We start from the raw sequence: 14,935 nt of genomic DNA on the forward strand, positions 1-14,935 counted from the left end.
CCAAAGAAAATGGCAGCTCAGCTTGAGACAAAAGCTACTTTGTCAGAGAAGCCCATTGAAGAGCCAGCTCAACTTGAGTCAAACTCTTTTGGACCAGAGAAGCTACAGGAAACGTCAACTAATATCGAGAAAACTTCTATTTCCCCTGTGAGAACAATAAAAAAAGCAATTCGAAAGAAGAAAAAAATTATATTGCCAAAAATATCTGAGAAAACGTTATCTCAAACTGAGACAAAATCTATTTTGTCAGAGGTGCCAAAGAAAATGGCAGCTCAGCTTGAGACAAAAGCTACTTTGTCAGAGAAGCCCATTGAAGAGACAGCTCAACTTGAGGCAAACTCTTTTGGACCAGAGAAGCTACAGGAAACGTCAACTAATATCGAGAAAACTTCTATTTCCCCTGTGAGAACAATAAAAAAAGCAATTCGAAAGAAGAAACAAATTATTTTGCCAAATATGCATGAGAATACGTTATCTCAAACTGATATTAAGTCTATTTTGTCAGAGAGTCCCAAGAAAAAGTCTATTCAACTTGAGAAAACAGCGATTTTGTCAGAAATGCCAAAGAAAATGTCAGTTCAATATGAGACAAAACCCGTTTTGTCGGAGATGGTTAAGGAAGAATCAGTTCAAGTAAAGACAAATTCTACTTTGCCAGAGAAGCCTAAGAAAAAGGCACTTGTACAAAAGAAAATTTCTAATGTGTCAAAGAAGTCCAAGAAAAAATCAGTTAGCTTTAATTTAAATTCTATTTTTCCCGAGGAATACACTGACATGTCTCCAACAACAACATCGTTCACATGTTTACCTTCCAGTTCTTCAAATCAAACTGATACAGGAGTGCCAGCTTTAGCCACTGCATCTCATAATCTGTTGAACTTCCCGATTACAAACACTCATCATGTTGCATCTCCAAGTTCAACTTTGGTAAGTTTTCCTCTTTTTCTAAACACATTTTTGCTTGTATGATTTCCTTATGGATATTAGTTTTGCTAATTTGATTTGTTTTGCATAGGAATCTGCATTTTATTGACTACATTCTGTGTAGACATCAGTAACACAGTAACCTTCTTACTTAATTAATAACTAGCCAATTAATAATCAATTAATGAGCAGACAATAAATAATTAATTAATGAGCAGACAATTAATAATTAATAAAACAGCAGACAATTAATAATTAATTAATAACCACCCACTTAATACTTAATGAATAAGCAAACAACTAATAATTAATTAATAACCAGCCAATTAATAAATAATTAATAAGCAGCCAATTAATAATTAATTAATAAGCAGCCAATTAATAACTAATTAATAAGCAGCCAATTAATAACTAATTAATAAGCAGCCAATTAATAATTAATTAATAACCAGCCAATTAATAACTAATTAATAAGCAGTCAATTAATAATTAATTAATAAGCAGACAATTAATAATTAATAAAACAGCAGACAATTAATAATTAATAAGAAGACAATTAATAATTAATAAAACAGCAAACAATTAATAATTAATTAATAAGCAGATAATTAATAATTAATAAAACAGCAGACAATTAATAAATAATCATTAACCAGCCAATTCATAATTAATTGATAACCAGCCAAGTAATAATTAATTAATAAGCAGCCAATTCATAATTAATCAATAACCAGCCAATTAATAATTAATTAATAAGCTGACAATTAATAATTAATTAATAAGCAGACAATTAATAATTAATTAATGAGCAGCCAAGTAATAATTAATTAATAAGCAGCCAATACATAATTAATTAATAACCAGCCAATTAATAATTAATTAATAAGCTGACAATTCATAATTAATGAATAAGCAGACAACTAATAATTAATTAATAAACAGACAATTAATAATTAATTAATAAACAGGCACGATTAATAAGTAATTCATAACCAGCCAATTAATAAATAATTAATAACCAGCCAATTAATAGTTAATTAATAACCAGCCAATTAATAGTTAATTAATAACCAGCCAATTAATAATTTATTAATAATCAGACAAAACTAAATCCTTTGAATAATCGCTGAAGAAATGGTTTTTAAATGCATAAAAAAAATGCATTTGAATTTTACTCAACAACAACATTAAATAATTTAAAACACAGGGAGAAAACAGTTTTTAAAAATTACTTGAGAGATTTGCAATCATTTCTAAACCATTCGGGCAGAATAAAAAATATTAGGCATTTGTTTTAGAACGCCCCTTCGTTTGTGTGTGTATATATATATATATATATATATATATATATATATATATATATATATATATATATATAGAGAGAGAGAGAGAGAGAGAGAGAGAGAGAGAGAGAGAGAGAAAGAGAGAGATAGAGAGATGTATATATATATATATAGAGAGAGAGAGAGAGAAAGAGAGAGAGATGTATATATATATATATATATATATATATATATATATATATATATATATAGATAGATAGATAGATAGATAGATAGATAGATGGATAAACGATTGATGCTGAGAAGTTGATTTAATGTTATTAGTATGAATCTCGCCATCCATATTTTTTTACAATTTGTAAAATTTACAATGAAATCTCTTTCTATTTTTTAACACAGATGTTCCAATCCAGAATGTCTCCTTCAACAGGTGAGATTTACAACTTTCTCTAATCAATTTATCTCTTTCATCCGTTTCTCTCATGTTTTCTAATCGTTTCTGTCTCTTTATATCGATATTTTCTCTCTTTATTCTCTCCTGCTAGTTTCTCTTTCTTTTGACAATCTCTCTCCCTCTCCCCCCTCTCTCTCTATCTATCTCTCTTTCTCACTCTCTCTCTCTCTCTCTATCTATCTATCTATCTCACTCTCTCTCTTTATCTCTCTCTCTATCTATCTATCTATCTATCTATCTATATCTTACTCTTTCGCTCATTTCACTCTTACTCTTGTTATGCTCATTAAAGAAATGCCAATTTTTCTTTTGATAAAATTATTTCAGTTGCAATGGAATCGCCTGGAACTCACCTGTCAAAAAAGTGGCCACGTTCAATTCTCAAAACTTCAAGCAAAACATCTACATTTCCTACATCTGAAACTACTACACTTCCTTGTCATACAACGTTTGGTCAAAGTACAAATTCTACAGTATTACCATCTGCCAATCCCACACCTCCTGGTTAATTCAATTTCTTTGGTCAAAGTAAAAACACTGTCAACGTTTCATCTGAAAACCCATCTTCATGTTCAGTAAGTTTTCTTTTTTTTTTTTAGTTTTTACATTTGAAAAAAACAAATGAATTTTTGTGTCTTTTGCTTATTGTTTCTTGTTTTTATTTATAAAAAAATTATGAGAAGACATGCCAAGTTATACTCATTAAAGAAATGCCGCTTTTCCCACAAATTCGTACTGGGTTTTGATCCATTTGTCATTCTATAATTATAATAAACGAGTATTTATTTCATGCATCATAAAATTCAACTGAAATCTCTTTCTATTTTTCATCACAGATTTTCCCATCCAGATTTCCTTTTTCAACAGGTGAGATTCAATCCATTCTTCACAAATTTCTATCACGCTCTCGAAATTGTCTCGGTTTCTCTTTTCTGTTATTTTATCTTCTATTTTCTCTCTTGCGGGTAATTTCTTTATATCTCTCTCCTGTGTGTGCCTTTTCTGTCTTTCATACTAGTTTCTTTATTTTTTCTTTTTTTGCATAGTTATTCTCTCCTTTTCTAGTTCCATCTTCTTTTTCTTTCTCTTTTTGTTTTTCTTGGTTTCTCTCTGTCTTTCTCTCTCTCTTTCTTTCTCTCGCTCTCTTTCTCTCTCTCTCCTGCGCTCTCTCTATATCTATCTATCTATCTATCTATCTTTCTTTCTTTCTTTTTAGATATTTTATTTCCTTTTCTTTCTCTACTTTCCCATTCTGTTTATTCATTATATTACTTAAAAAATACCAATTTTTCTTTTGCTTATAATCTTTCAGATCTAATGCCTGGAACGCATCAAGCATCAAATTCGTGGACACGTCCATTTTTCAAGTCTCCAAGGAAACCTTAAACATTGCCTACATCTGCCGCCACCAAAGATTCTAGTCATAAAATGTCTGGTCAAAATATAAGCACAAACTTTCCTATTTCTTTTCCATGTAACTCGGATTCGTTGATTTTTCATTTGTAAAACGGGCATCTACATTAGTCAACCGAAACTTTTTCTGAACTTCTGTTAAGAAAGGACCCAAAAGACATCTTGGAGTTAATTTAAAAATTCTTTATGTAAATAAGTTAAAGTTTTATTATGCTGTTGTAAATAAGTGAAAAGTTTTATTATGCTGTTGTAAATAAGTTAAAAGTTTATTATGTTTTTGTTAAAAAGTTTAAATTCTCTTGCTATTGTTAAAAAGTTAATTTTTTCTGATTCTATTGTAAAAACGTTAAAATAAAGAAATAAACTCATCGAAACAAATTTCATCTTGTTCTTTTTTTATTTACTCAAGATATTTAATATACTTGTGATTTTTAACCAGAATTGTTTTTTTGTATGGATTTTTTTCAGTGGGGATGATAAACAAAAAAAAAACATTTAACTAACAAGAAATGAAATTGACAGAATCTGATCACCCCAAAAAACATACAGCAAAATTGTCTCACTTCTTATAAAAATAAAAAATCGATCAAAATGTAACGATTTGTATTAAATACTTTACATATTTTTTGAACAAGGAAGAAATTTTGGTAAAAAGCAATGATGATGGAAGGTGTACAATAAAACTCTAAAAACAATAGAGTTTTCAACGATTTGTCATTTTTTTTTTCTTTTTTTGTCCTTTGTACATTTTTCGGATGAGGAAATGGAGGGGAAGGTTACTATAAATCTATATCGCCCACTGTAAGCGACGAAGGTTTTTGAATGAAGAATTTTACCTCCAATGTATGAGCATTGATAGTGGGGCAAAATCCTGTACTGGAGGAGGAAATACATGGAAAGTCAAATATTCCTACTTTCTTTTTTTCTAAATGAAAAAATAAAAACCAACGATGGGGAAGATACATGTTAAATCTTAAGCAAATAAACTAAAACATTTTAATTTTAGACTTGGAAATCAATTTTTGTGTAAAAAGTCACCGATTAAAGGGACGTAACTCATTTTTCACAATAGAATTTTGGTAGCTGAAACCAACACAACTTGGAGGAAAAAAAAAGTCATCCCAATTTTGGTAATAAAAATTCCAATTACTTTCCAACTATTGTTGCACTTGAATTTTATTGTTTTATGTTAAATATCTTAACATTTTATTTTGTATTCATGCAGAATACAGGCCGTACTATTTCTTTCAAATTAAATTCCATTAAGTTTTGGTTTTGTTCATTGAATTGTAAGCTGAAAGTAGAGAATAGTTACAAAAATATAAAGAATGGATTTCTAAATGATAAAATTATTATTTCACAACAATCTGTTTTCTGCATAAATTCATTTTTTTTTTTTACATTTTCATCTAAAGCAAGACATAATGCCACTTTTATGTAGAGTGTTACTATCAGGGACATAAGTTGCAGGGATACTGTGTAGGGAGTTGAGCAGCAAAATGTTTGTTTACATTACACTTGAACTTCTACGTGACAATGCAGTTAGGGAAACAGGAGCCCAGAAGTGGTTTCTAAAGTCTAGCAGTTCTAGGGAAGAAACTATTAGCGTAGAAGACGTTCTTACATCTAGGGATCTCTACTGTGTAGGAGTGGGATTTTTCTGCTTGTCGAGGGGACACAAGGACTTGAAGTTCATCAGAGCATTCACCATTAAAATACTTGTAAAACAGGCAGAGACATGCAACATTTTGTCGATTGGACAGAGGTTGAAGCTTAGATAACAGTTCAGGACCTATCAGGTTGGCGACTCTTTTTTGTACCCTATCCAGGTGGGAGAGACCAGCAGCAAATGCACCAGCCCAGATGTGACAACAATAATCCATACATGGGCGAATGGTGGTATTGTAGAGATACAGGATACTTTCAGATGTAAGTAACTTTCTACCCTGTCTAAATCCTTAGATATATATAGGGATACTGCCCTCCCCTCACCTGCCTTATCCACTGCATGGTATATACATTCAGCGATTACAGTTAGAATATCTGCAGTAAAATGGGTTTGTCTGAATCCATATTGATGGTTGGATAGAAGTTTAGCAACTGTAAGGTGATGGACTATAGCTTGATTAATTATGAACTCAAATATTTTGGCGAAAAGTGGGAGGAGGCTAATGGGATGATAATCTGTAATATAAATCTTATCTGTCTGTTTAAATGTATGTATGTATGTTTGTATATCTGCTTAAAACTTTTGCCAGAAACGACTGATTTTCACGAGATTAGTATCATTTGTAAGATTGACCCTTCGGATGACAAATATAAAAAAATTGGTCAAAAACATTAATTCCTTCACCCTGAATAAGGCACTTTTCTGCAGGGAGGGGTCGCTTTTTTCGCCAATATTTTCGAAAGTCACCACTCTTTTCGAATATCTAGCCTTAATTTAAACCTATGTCACTTCCAGTTTAGTGAAGGACACAACAGCAAGGATGTCACGTTTTTTTGTTTTCACATTCTTTTCCTCCTTCACAATACAGGTTCGAGCCTGCCTACTACCATTTTTTTTTTCTCAACACACGCCTCCAAACACCCAGGCAATGCCGGGCACCCAGGCTAGTCTTTTATAAGAAGTAAAACTCCTCAAAGTTGGTTTCATCATTCCATATTTTCTTATGTAAAAATATATGCATCTCTTAGTCAGAGTTATTTCCCTTGCATTGATGACTTTTTATACAAAAGCACCAAAAACGTACTTGCAACCAAGTCACATAAGAAATCCAGGAAATAGTTTTATACAAGAAAAAACGGTTATGGTTAACTTTCGCCACCCGTTGTTTACAAAGCCATTTGCCGGAAGTGACGTTTTATCTACGGATGATCAAAACCGTATAGAATGAATCTTTTTTTTATATAAGTTTTATTCAAACAGGCTTTATGGACTTTTTTTTGTATTTATTAACTGTTTTATTCTTTTTATCAAAAAAAAATAGAATTTTTATATTGACATATTATGGACTGTTTTTCAAACATCGAAATTTTAAAATTAGTTTTATTTAAAAAAAAAAAAAGACGGTGTTTTTTTTTTTTAAATTAAATTCTAAACTTTATTTGAATTTTTCAACAAACTTTTACAGAGATAAAAAATAGACTTTATAGATATTAACGAAAAGTCTTTGTTTATTTTAACTCTAACAAATTTTTACAGACATAAAAAATAGACTTTATAGATATTTTATAATTTATTTTAAATATATTTAATGAAAAGTCTTTGTTTATTTTAACTCTTTAACAAATTTTTTCATTCATATAAAAAAATAGACTTTATAGATCTTTTATAACATAAAATTTAAAAAATTTTTAAAGAAAATGTTTTGTTTTTTTCATTGTTAATGTAGTTAACTCATACATCATAAAAAAATCGTATCCAATACATTATATTCCCAAAATAATTGCTTTTGATTCGCCGCCGCCAAAGGAATTCTTGTAGATGACTATTAAAATTTGCATCGCTAGTCCCCCTCATGGACCTGAATTTATTTTTGCAAAGACTCCAGCTACCTTCCACACGATTTGTGTGAATAGTAGGATCATTTGGGTCCACAAAGTTATACCGGTGGTTTACCACAGCATGGTTCGGTAATGTATTATAGGCGCGCCAACCATCTGTCACAATCCGTGTGCCTGGTCTCACGTATGGGAAATGATTGGTAATAGGGTGGCAGCATCTCTCGTTTCGACTGGCACCATCATTGTCAAGTTCGTTTCTCGTTCTACCATGCCAAGAACCCACTGACCTGGACGGAATCTTCCTCGGTGATATTTTCGATGCATGAACTTACTTTCGTCAATTTCTACTGTTCGTTCAGGACCACCTAATTGTATTGGATTTTCTAGCATCGTCATCGCGCATCTATCGCGAATGAAATTATACCAGTCGATTACAGATTTTTTAGAGACGCCAGTTTCTTTGCAAACAGTCACTATTGGTTCCCCCAACGACCACCAATACAAAATTTGTATCAAGTCTTGTAGCCGTAAATGGCTACCTTCAAAGAAGGAACCAGCTCTAATGTTTATTGTTTTTTTGCATTTGGAACAAGACCAACAATAGCCGTCAATAACGCGCCTTCCATTTCTATGTTGGAGATTCATACTTCGACATGGGTCAGTACATTTTGTACACATGTGTTGGTTGGCAATTAGGCCACGTCGTGCCAACCATTTCATGATATTCAGTGTATTTCAGAGGACGTTTCTTTAATCACATCACTGAATACTATATTTGTTGTTGCTAGTTCTGTCGCTGGCATTACTGTATTTGCTAAAATGTTCATAATTTGGAAATCAATTTGGAAATCAATTTGGCAGTCTTGCAAATTCGAAAGTAAGTTCGATAACTCTAGAAGGGTCATAAAACTTTAATTTTAAAATTTCGATGTTTGAAAAACAGTCCATTATAGGCACCGCCAAAAATGGCCGCAAAATCAAGTTGTTGTTGTTTTTTAAAACGAAATTACATTTATTAAAATCCATTATTTCTGAGTAACTTTTTTTTTTCCAGAAAGATAAACCCCTGAATTTTATCATATAGAAAACAGAATAATGTAAAACTTTTTCTACTATTTTTAATTCAATTTTAAATGTTAAATTTTCCCAAAAAGTTAACAATTGACATTTTTTGTCTTGCACAAAAAACGTACTTAAATATTTAAAAAAAAGGGTTTTTGAAATAATTAATTAATTTATTTATTGTCTAACTAAGATTTAGGATGATTTTCTAAGAGAATATGCAAAAATATTATAATATAAGTACCTGAATTTCAAATAATTCCCCTTATTCATAGAGGTAACCAGATATTTCGCGTTGACGTAGAGTTCAGATCGACTCTGTTTACGTTTTCGTTTGATAAAAAGCAAACTATGGAAGACCAAACAGGCCAAAAAAAACTTATTTTTCAGTGACGAAAATTTCAATGTATTATTAAGCTGAGGCTGGCCAGTACCAGATGGGTGACCATTTGTATGCGTTTGGTTTTTAATGTGTATGTGTGTGGGGGCCAGGCTCCCCAAAATGGGGGGGGGCAATTTAAAGCAGAATAAAAAAAAATTATTTCAGCGCGTTTGGTCCACCGTAGTCGAAAGGCGGCAAACGTTTTCAAACGGGATCGAAAAAAATGATGCTATTTTTAACACAAAGGGCACAATATTTATCGAATTTTTTTTTTTGGTATCGATTCTTCAAAGCATGCCCTGTTTAATAATGGTCATGCATTATTCGGCTCGCTAAAAAAAAAATGTTAATTTATTTATCAAAAATTTTAAAATAGCTTTTTTCGTATAAATATTAAAAAAAATTTTTTTTTGTTTTGCTTAACTTAAATTAATTATTTTACTTAACATATTCACCGAATTTCACACTTCAAAACTCAAAAGCGGGATAATTAAACACAATCGAAGTTCTGATATTCAGACGTCAAAATAAGGTATGCAAACAATTTTTTTTTTTTTTTTTTTTGAATCTATAATTCTGTCCCTTACAACAACACAATATGTTGATTTCAGTTTCAGATGATTATTTTAAGCATATTTGTTCCCACTTCAAAACAAGGGGGGGTTTGTAAGCAAAAATATATATATAAATATCGTTTATGAAAAATAAGTACACTGTTATAAAGTTCATTCTTCTCCTAATAATCGCTGAAAATTTCGTATTGATCGGATAATTACCTGATTTTTGGTAGATTTTTAAAAAGACGGTCCGTCAAAAAGTACTGACCTGCCCCCCCCCAGTTTTTGCGGTGCCTAGTCCATTATGTCTGTAAAAGTTTGTTGAAAAATTCAAATAAAGTTTAGAATTTAATTAAAAAAAAAACACCGCCTTTCTTTTTTTTTTTTTTAAATAAAACTAATTTTAAAATTTCGATGTTCGAAAAACAGTCCATAATATGTCAATATAAAAATTCTATTTTTGTTTGATAAAAAGAATAAAACAGTTAATAAATACAAAAAAAAGTCCATTAAGTTCAAATAAAGCCTGTTTGAATAAAACTTATATAAAAAAAAAAAGGTTCATTCTATACGGTTTTGATCATCCGTAGATAAAACGTCACTTCCGGCAAATGGCTTTGTAAACAACGGGTGGCGAAAGTTAACCATAACCGAAAAAACATTTACTAATAATATGAGAGTTATTCCCCTTGAAAACGATTTTGGGTGAGGATGATGGCGTGGAAGGTTGTAATTTTTAATAAAGCAGCAACAACTGTTTTTTTGTTTTTTTTAATGTAACAACGTTTATAATTGTATAGTTATTATATAGAAATATTACATAACGGGGAATGACAACAGGACACAAACATTTGGTTATTCATCTACGATGAACACAACATCTTTCATTTACTCTGCTAGGCTACTTGGCATTTGGCCAAGATCAAAGTGTAAAGTGTAGTATCTGTGCTTCAGATGCGGCACTTCCATTTCTTGTTCTCTTTCAGTGGAGGAGAAATCCTTCACGACTGAGACAATTTTTATTTTTGTACCTTTTCTCCACGTTAAAAAACGATCCTGGTGTCTAACTCTGTCCCGTGGGGAGGCATAGTAAATAAGTACTCTGCTAGGCTACTTGGCCTTTTGGCCAAGATTAAAGTGATGTATCTGTTCCGGCAGATACTGCAAGCAAAGACCAGATGTGGGGGCAACCCCACATGCCTGACCTTTAACCAGCTCCCATTTCCCACCTCTCGGGAGCTGGTCCCCTTTTTCCCTTCCCCCTCCCTTCACTCCTCACATTAAAAATCGGCCTTGTGCCTAATTTGCTCGGTGGGGGAGCAAATAAATACCATCTGTTCCGGCAGATACTGTAGGCTATGACTAGCTATGACTAGCAAAGACCAGATGTGGGGGCAACCCCACATGCCTGACCTTTAACCAGCTCCCATTTCCCACCTCTCGGGAGCTGGTCCCCCCTTTCCCTTCCCCCTCCCTTCACTCCTCACATTAAAAATTGGCCTTGTGCCTAATTTGCTCGGTGGGGGAGCAAATAAATACCATCTGTGCTTCAGATGCGGCACTTCTATTTCTCGTTCTCTTTCAGTGGAGGAGAAATCCTTCACGACTGAGACAATTTTTATTTTTGTACCTTTTCTCCACGTTAAAAAACGACCCTGGTGTCTAACTCTGTCCCGTGGGGAGGCATTGTAAATAGGTACTCTGCTATGACAGCTGTACTCCTTTCCTTCATTCGTAGAGAGCTCGGGTCAAGGATAGATAACCCGTCTGACTGAAACTACTGTCAATGATTTTCTCCCACTCTTTATCTGTGCCTAAATCCAAACATAGATTCCATGAGCAAAGCTTCTTTCTTAGAACTGCACACCAGTGGAACTCTCTGCCGCTTGCCTGTTTCCCACCTGACTACAATTTGGACGTCTTCAAATCCAACATAAACAAACTCCTAACAAACCGCCCCCTTAAGTAAGACACTCTATCAAAAACCCCAATACTAATGATTACTACAATACTATCTCATTGATTACTGTACACGCAATAACCCTTATCCCTGAATGGCCTTCGGGCCTTGATAATTGGTGACCCCCATGTAAAAGAAAAAAAATCGAAACCAAAATCTGAAGACACGATAACCCTTAGCTCAGTTTGACACGATATTTAAAAATTGTTTTCAAACCTACTTATTCTTAACATAAGTAATCCGTCACGTGAACGATTCACACATGTGCATTCATAAAATAGATAAAAATCTGATGGGGCCTTTGTTATTGAATTATATTATAAAAACAGTCATTCCAATTTTGCTAATTAAAATTTCCAATTATCGTCGCACTTGAATTGTTTCTTTTACATCAAATATCTTGACATGTTTTGATATTTATAAAGAATAGAAACCGTACTATTTTATTTTTTCAAATTAAATTCAATCTTTATGGTATGTTTTGTTCATTAAACTGTGAAGAGAATAGTAACAAAAATGTAAATAATGGATTTCTAAATGATAAAATGATTATTTCAGAACGGCCTCTCTTTTGCATAATTACCTATTTTTCTTTGTTTTTTTTGTTTTTTTTTATAAAAGCGTGTTTCATCATTCGACGTTCTCTTAGGTACAAAAATTATGAATCTCTTAGTCAGAATTAAGTAAATATGAAGAAGTATACTCCACCTTCGAAAATTGCTTTAAAATTACCAATCTTAACGGTTTTCGGAGTCGCTGAAAACGAAAATAACATTTAAAATTACGGCAAACGAGTAGTTTCCAAGATATGAACAAAGTGGGTGCTTATTTTACGTTAAATTATTATAGAAAAGTAGGCACCGCAAAAACTGGTGGGTGGGGGGCAGGTAAGTACTTTTTGATGGACCGTCTTTTTAAAAATCTACAAAACATCAGGTAATTATCCAATCAATACGAAATTTTCAGCGATTATTAAGAGAAGAATGAACTTTATAACAATGTACTTATTTTTCATAAACGATATTTATATATATATATATTTTTTTTTTGCTTACAACCCCCCCTTGTTTTGAGGGGGTTCCAAATATGCTTGAAATAATCATCTGAAACTGAACAAAACATATTGTGTTGTTGTAAGGGACAGGATTATAGATTAAAAAAATTAAAAAAAATTGTTTGCATACCTTATTTTGACGTCTGAATATCAGAACTTCGATTGTGTTTAATTATCCCGCTTTTGAGTTTTGAAGTGTGAAATTCAGTGAATATGTTAAGTAAAATAATTAATTTAAGTTAAGCAAAATTAAAAAAAAACAATTTTTAATATTTATACAAAAAAGCCATTTTAAAATCTTTGATAAATAAATTAACAATGTTTTTTACCGAGCCTAATAATTCATGACCATTATTAAACAGGGCATGCTTTGAAGAATCGATACAAAAAAAATTCGATAAATATTGTTCCCTTTGTGTTAAAAATAGCATCATTTTTTCAATCCCGTTTGAAAACGTTTGCCGCCTTTCGATTACGATGCACCAAACGCGCTGAAATAATATTTTTTTATTCTGCTTTAAATTGCCCCCCCCCCATTTTGGGGAGCCTGGCCCCCACACACATACACATTAAAAACCAAACTCATACAAATGGTCACCCATCTGGTACTGGCCAGCCTCAGCGTTAATAATACATTGAAATGTTCGTCACTGAAAAATAAGGTTCTTTTTTGCCTGTTTGGGCTTCCATAGTACAAACGTAAACATTGTCTAGATCGACGCGAAGTAACTGGTTGCCTCTATGAATAAGTGGAATTATTTGAAATCAAGGTACTTATATTATAATATTTTTGCATATTCTCATAGAAAATCACCCTAAATCTTAGTTAGACAACAAATAAATAAATTAATTATTTCAAAAACCTTTTTTTTTTTTTTTTTAATCATTTATATACGTTTTTTGTGCAAGACAAAAAATGTCAATTGTTAACTTTTTGGGAAAATTTAACATTTAAAATTTAATTAAAAATAGTAGAAAAAGTTTTATATTATTCTGTTTTCTATATGATAAAATTCAGCGTTTTATCTTTTTGGAAAAAAAAGTTACTCAGAAATAATGGATTTTAATAAATGTAATATCGTTTTGAAAAACAACTTGATTTTTCGGCCATTTTTGGCGGTATCTATAGAAAAGTGAGCGCCCCCCCCTCCCACTTTTTTTAAAACTAACATTTTTTCATATCTTGGAAACTACTCGTTTGCCGTAGTTTTCAACGTTATTTTCCTTTTCAGCGACCCCGAAAACCTATAAAGGTGGTAATTTTAAAGGAATTTTCGAGGGTGGAGTAATTCTTCATATTTATCCAGAGTTATTTCCCATTAATCGATTACTTTTCATACAAAAGGGACAAAAATGTATTTGCCAAGTGTAGATAACGTAAGAAATCCAGAAAATTTCAAGGGAAATAACTTTTACTAATAATATGAGAGTTATTCCCCTTGAAAGCGATAAAAAAAATAATAATTTAAGCTTTATTTTTTTAACTTTTGCAAGGCGAATAGCTTAGAGAAGTACATATTGTGATAGTATTTCTAAAAATTGATTGAATAATGTTTTCGCGTATTTTAACTTTTATTAACCGAAATTTGTCCCTGTTTTGTTGTTTTCTCAACAGCACAAAGTAAAGCGCAAAGATCGATTTCCGGCGCTTATCCAGGATTTGGTCTTTATCTAAAGGAGATAACTGGCATTTAAGGTCCTTCTAGAATTTAATCAAGACATTAAAAAATGAAGTTCTCCGAGAAAAAAATTCACTTAATTTCATCCAGTAGTTATTTTTATTTTTATTTTTTTACAGCGAAAAAAAAACAATTTGTTATGATATCGAAGAAAAAAAAAGCATTTACACGTGAAAAAAAAAAAGTTATAATGGAAATAGTTTTTACAGCGTCATTCGGAAACTGACAAATTCAGTTAAATTTTGAAGTTAAATAAATTCGTTGGAAAATCCCTTGAAAGATAAATATTAGTTTTCTGGAACTATTGTCGCGGTTTCAAATCACCGCCTTCATTTCTTTTTCTTTTTCTCTTCGCCCTCGCTGCTTCCCTTGCCTTAAACAAAGGACGCGATCATCGGCTAACTACGAGTGAAGCGCGTTGAACATATCTGGGCTTAGTGAATTCATTCATTCACCCACTCTAGCGTTATAATCAGGATTCGGTTCTGGGGTTTGGGAAGGAGTGAGTCAGTGCTGAGTAGTCACTCTCTCGACAACAGCACGTTTCTGCCCTCTTCTTTTCCAATCGACCACACCTGGCCTCTCGCCACCAATGTCATACCACACAATCCGAACGTCAGCAATACGAAATTCTTTTCAAGAGAAGATATTCACGACTCT

At 32.0% G+C, this 14,935-nt stretch overlaps 2 protein-coding genes across 2 annotated transcripts; one reads left to right on the top strand and one right to left on the bottom strand.

The window, feature by feature from the left end:
* Positions 1–233: 233 nt before the first annotated feature.
* On the top strand, positions 234–4,452 carry LOC145278311 (uncharacterized). Its single transcript, XM_080130603.1, has 5 exons — positions 234–927; positions 2,607–2,637; positions 2,989–3,236; positions 3,498–3,528; positions 3,974–4,452. The coding sequence occupies exons 1-3, from the start codon at positions 265–267 to the stop codon at positions 3,168–3,170; spliced, it is 876 nt and encodes a 291-aa protein (XP_079986729.1). The 5' UTR covers positions 234–264; the 3' UTR covers positions 3,171–3,236; positions 3,498–3,528; positions 3,974–4,452.
* Positions 4,453–7,761: 3,309 nt separating this feature from the next.
* On the bottom strand, positions 7,762–8,301 carry LOC145278141 (uncharacterized). The gene has a single exon (XM_080130421.1). The coding sequence runs from the start codon at positions 8,299–8,301 to the stop codon at positions 7,762–7,764; it is 540 nt and encodes a 179-aa protein (XP_079986547.1).
* Between the last annotated feature and the right edge of the window lie 6,634 nt (positions 8,302–14,935).

The sequence above is a fragment of the Euprymna scolopes genome, chromosome 6, assembly GCF_053919585.1.
Source record: "Euprymna scolopes isolate OS-2025 chromosome 6, ASM5391958v1, whole genome shotgun sequence".
NCBI classification, from domain to species: Eukaryota; Metazoa; Mollusca; class Cephalopoda; order Sepiida; family Sepiolidae; genus Euprymna; species Euprymna scolopes.

Excerpts from the sequence above, each read along its gene's own strand:
- LOC145278311 (XM_080130603.1), top strand. The coding sequence starts at position 265 with ATGGCAGCTCAGCTTGAGACAAAAGCTACTTTGTCAGAGAAGCCCATT. Across the intron at positions 928-2,606 it reads CATCTCCAAGTTCAACTTTG|ATGTTCCAATCCAGAATGTC; the intron begins GTAAGTTTTCCT and ends TTTTTAACACAG. Across the intron at positions 2,638-2,988 it reads CAGAATGTCTCCTTCAACAG|TTGCAATGGAATCGCCTGGA; the intron begins GTGAGATTTACA and ends AAATTATTTCAG.
- LOC145278141 (XM_080130421.1), bottom strand. The coding sequence starts at position 8,301 with ATGAAATGGTTGGCACGACGTGGCCTAATTGCCAACCAACACATGTGT.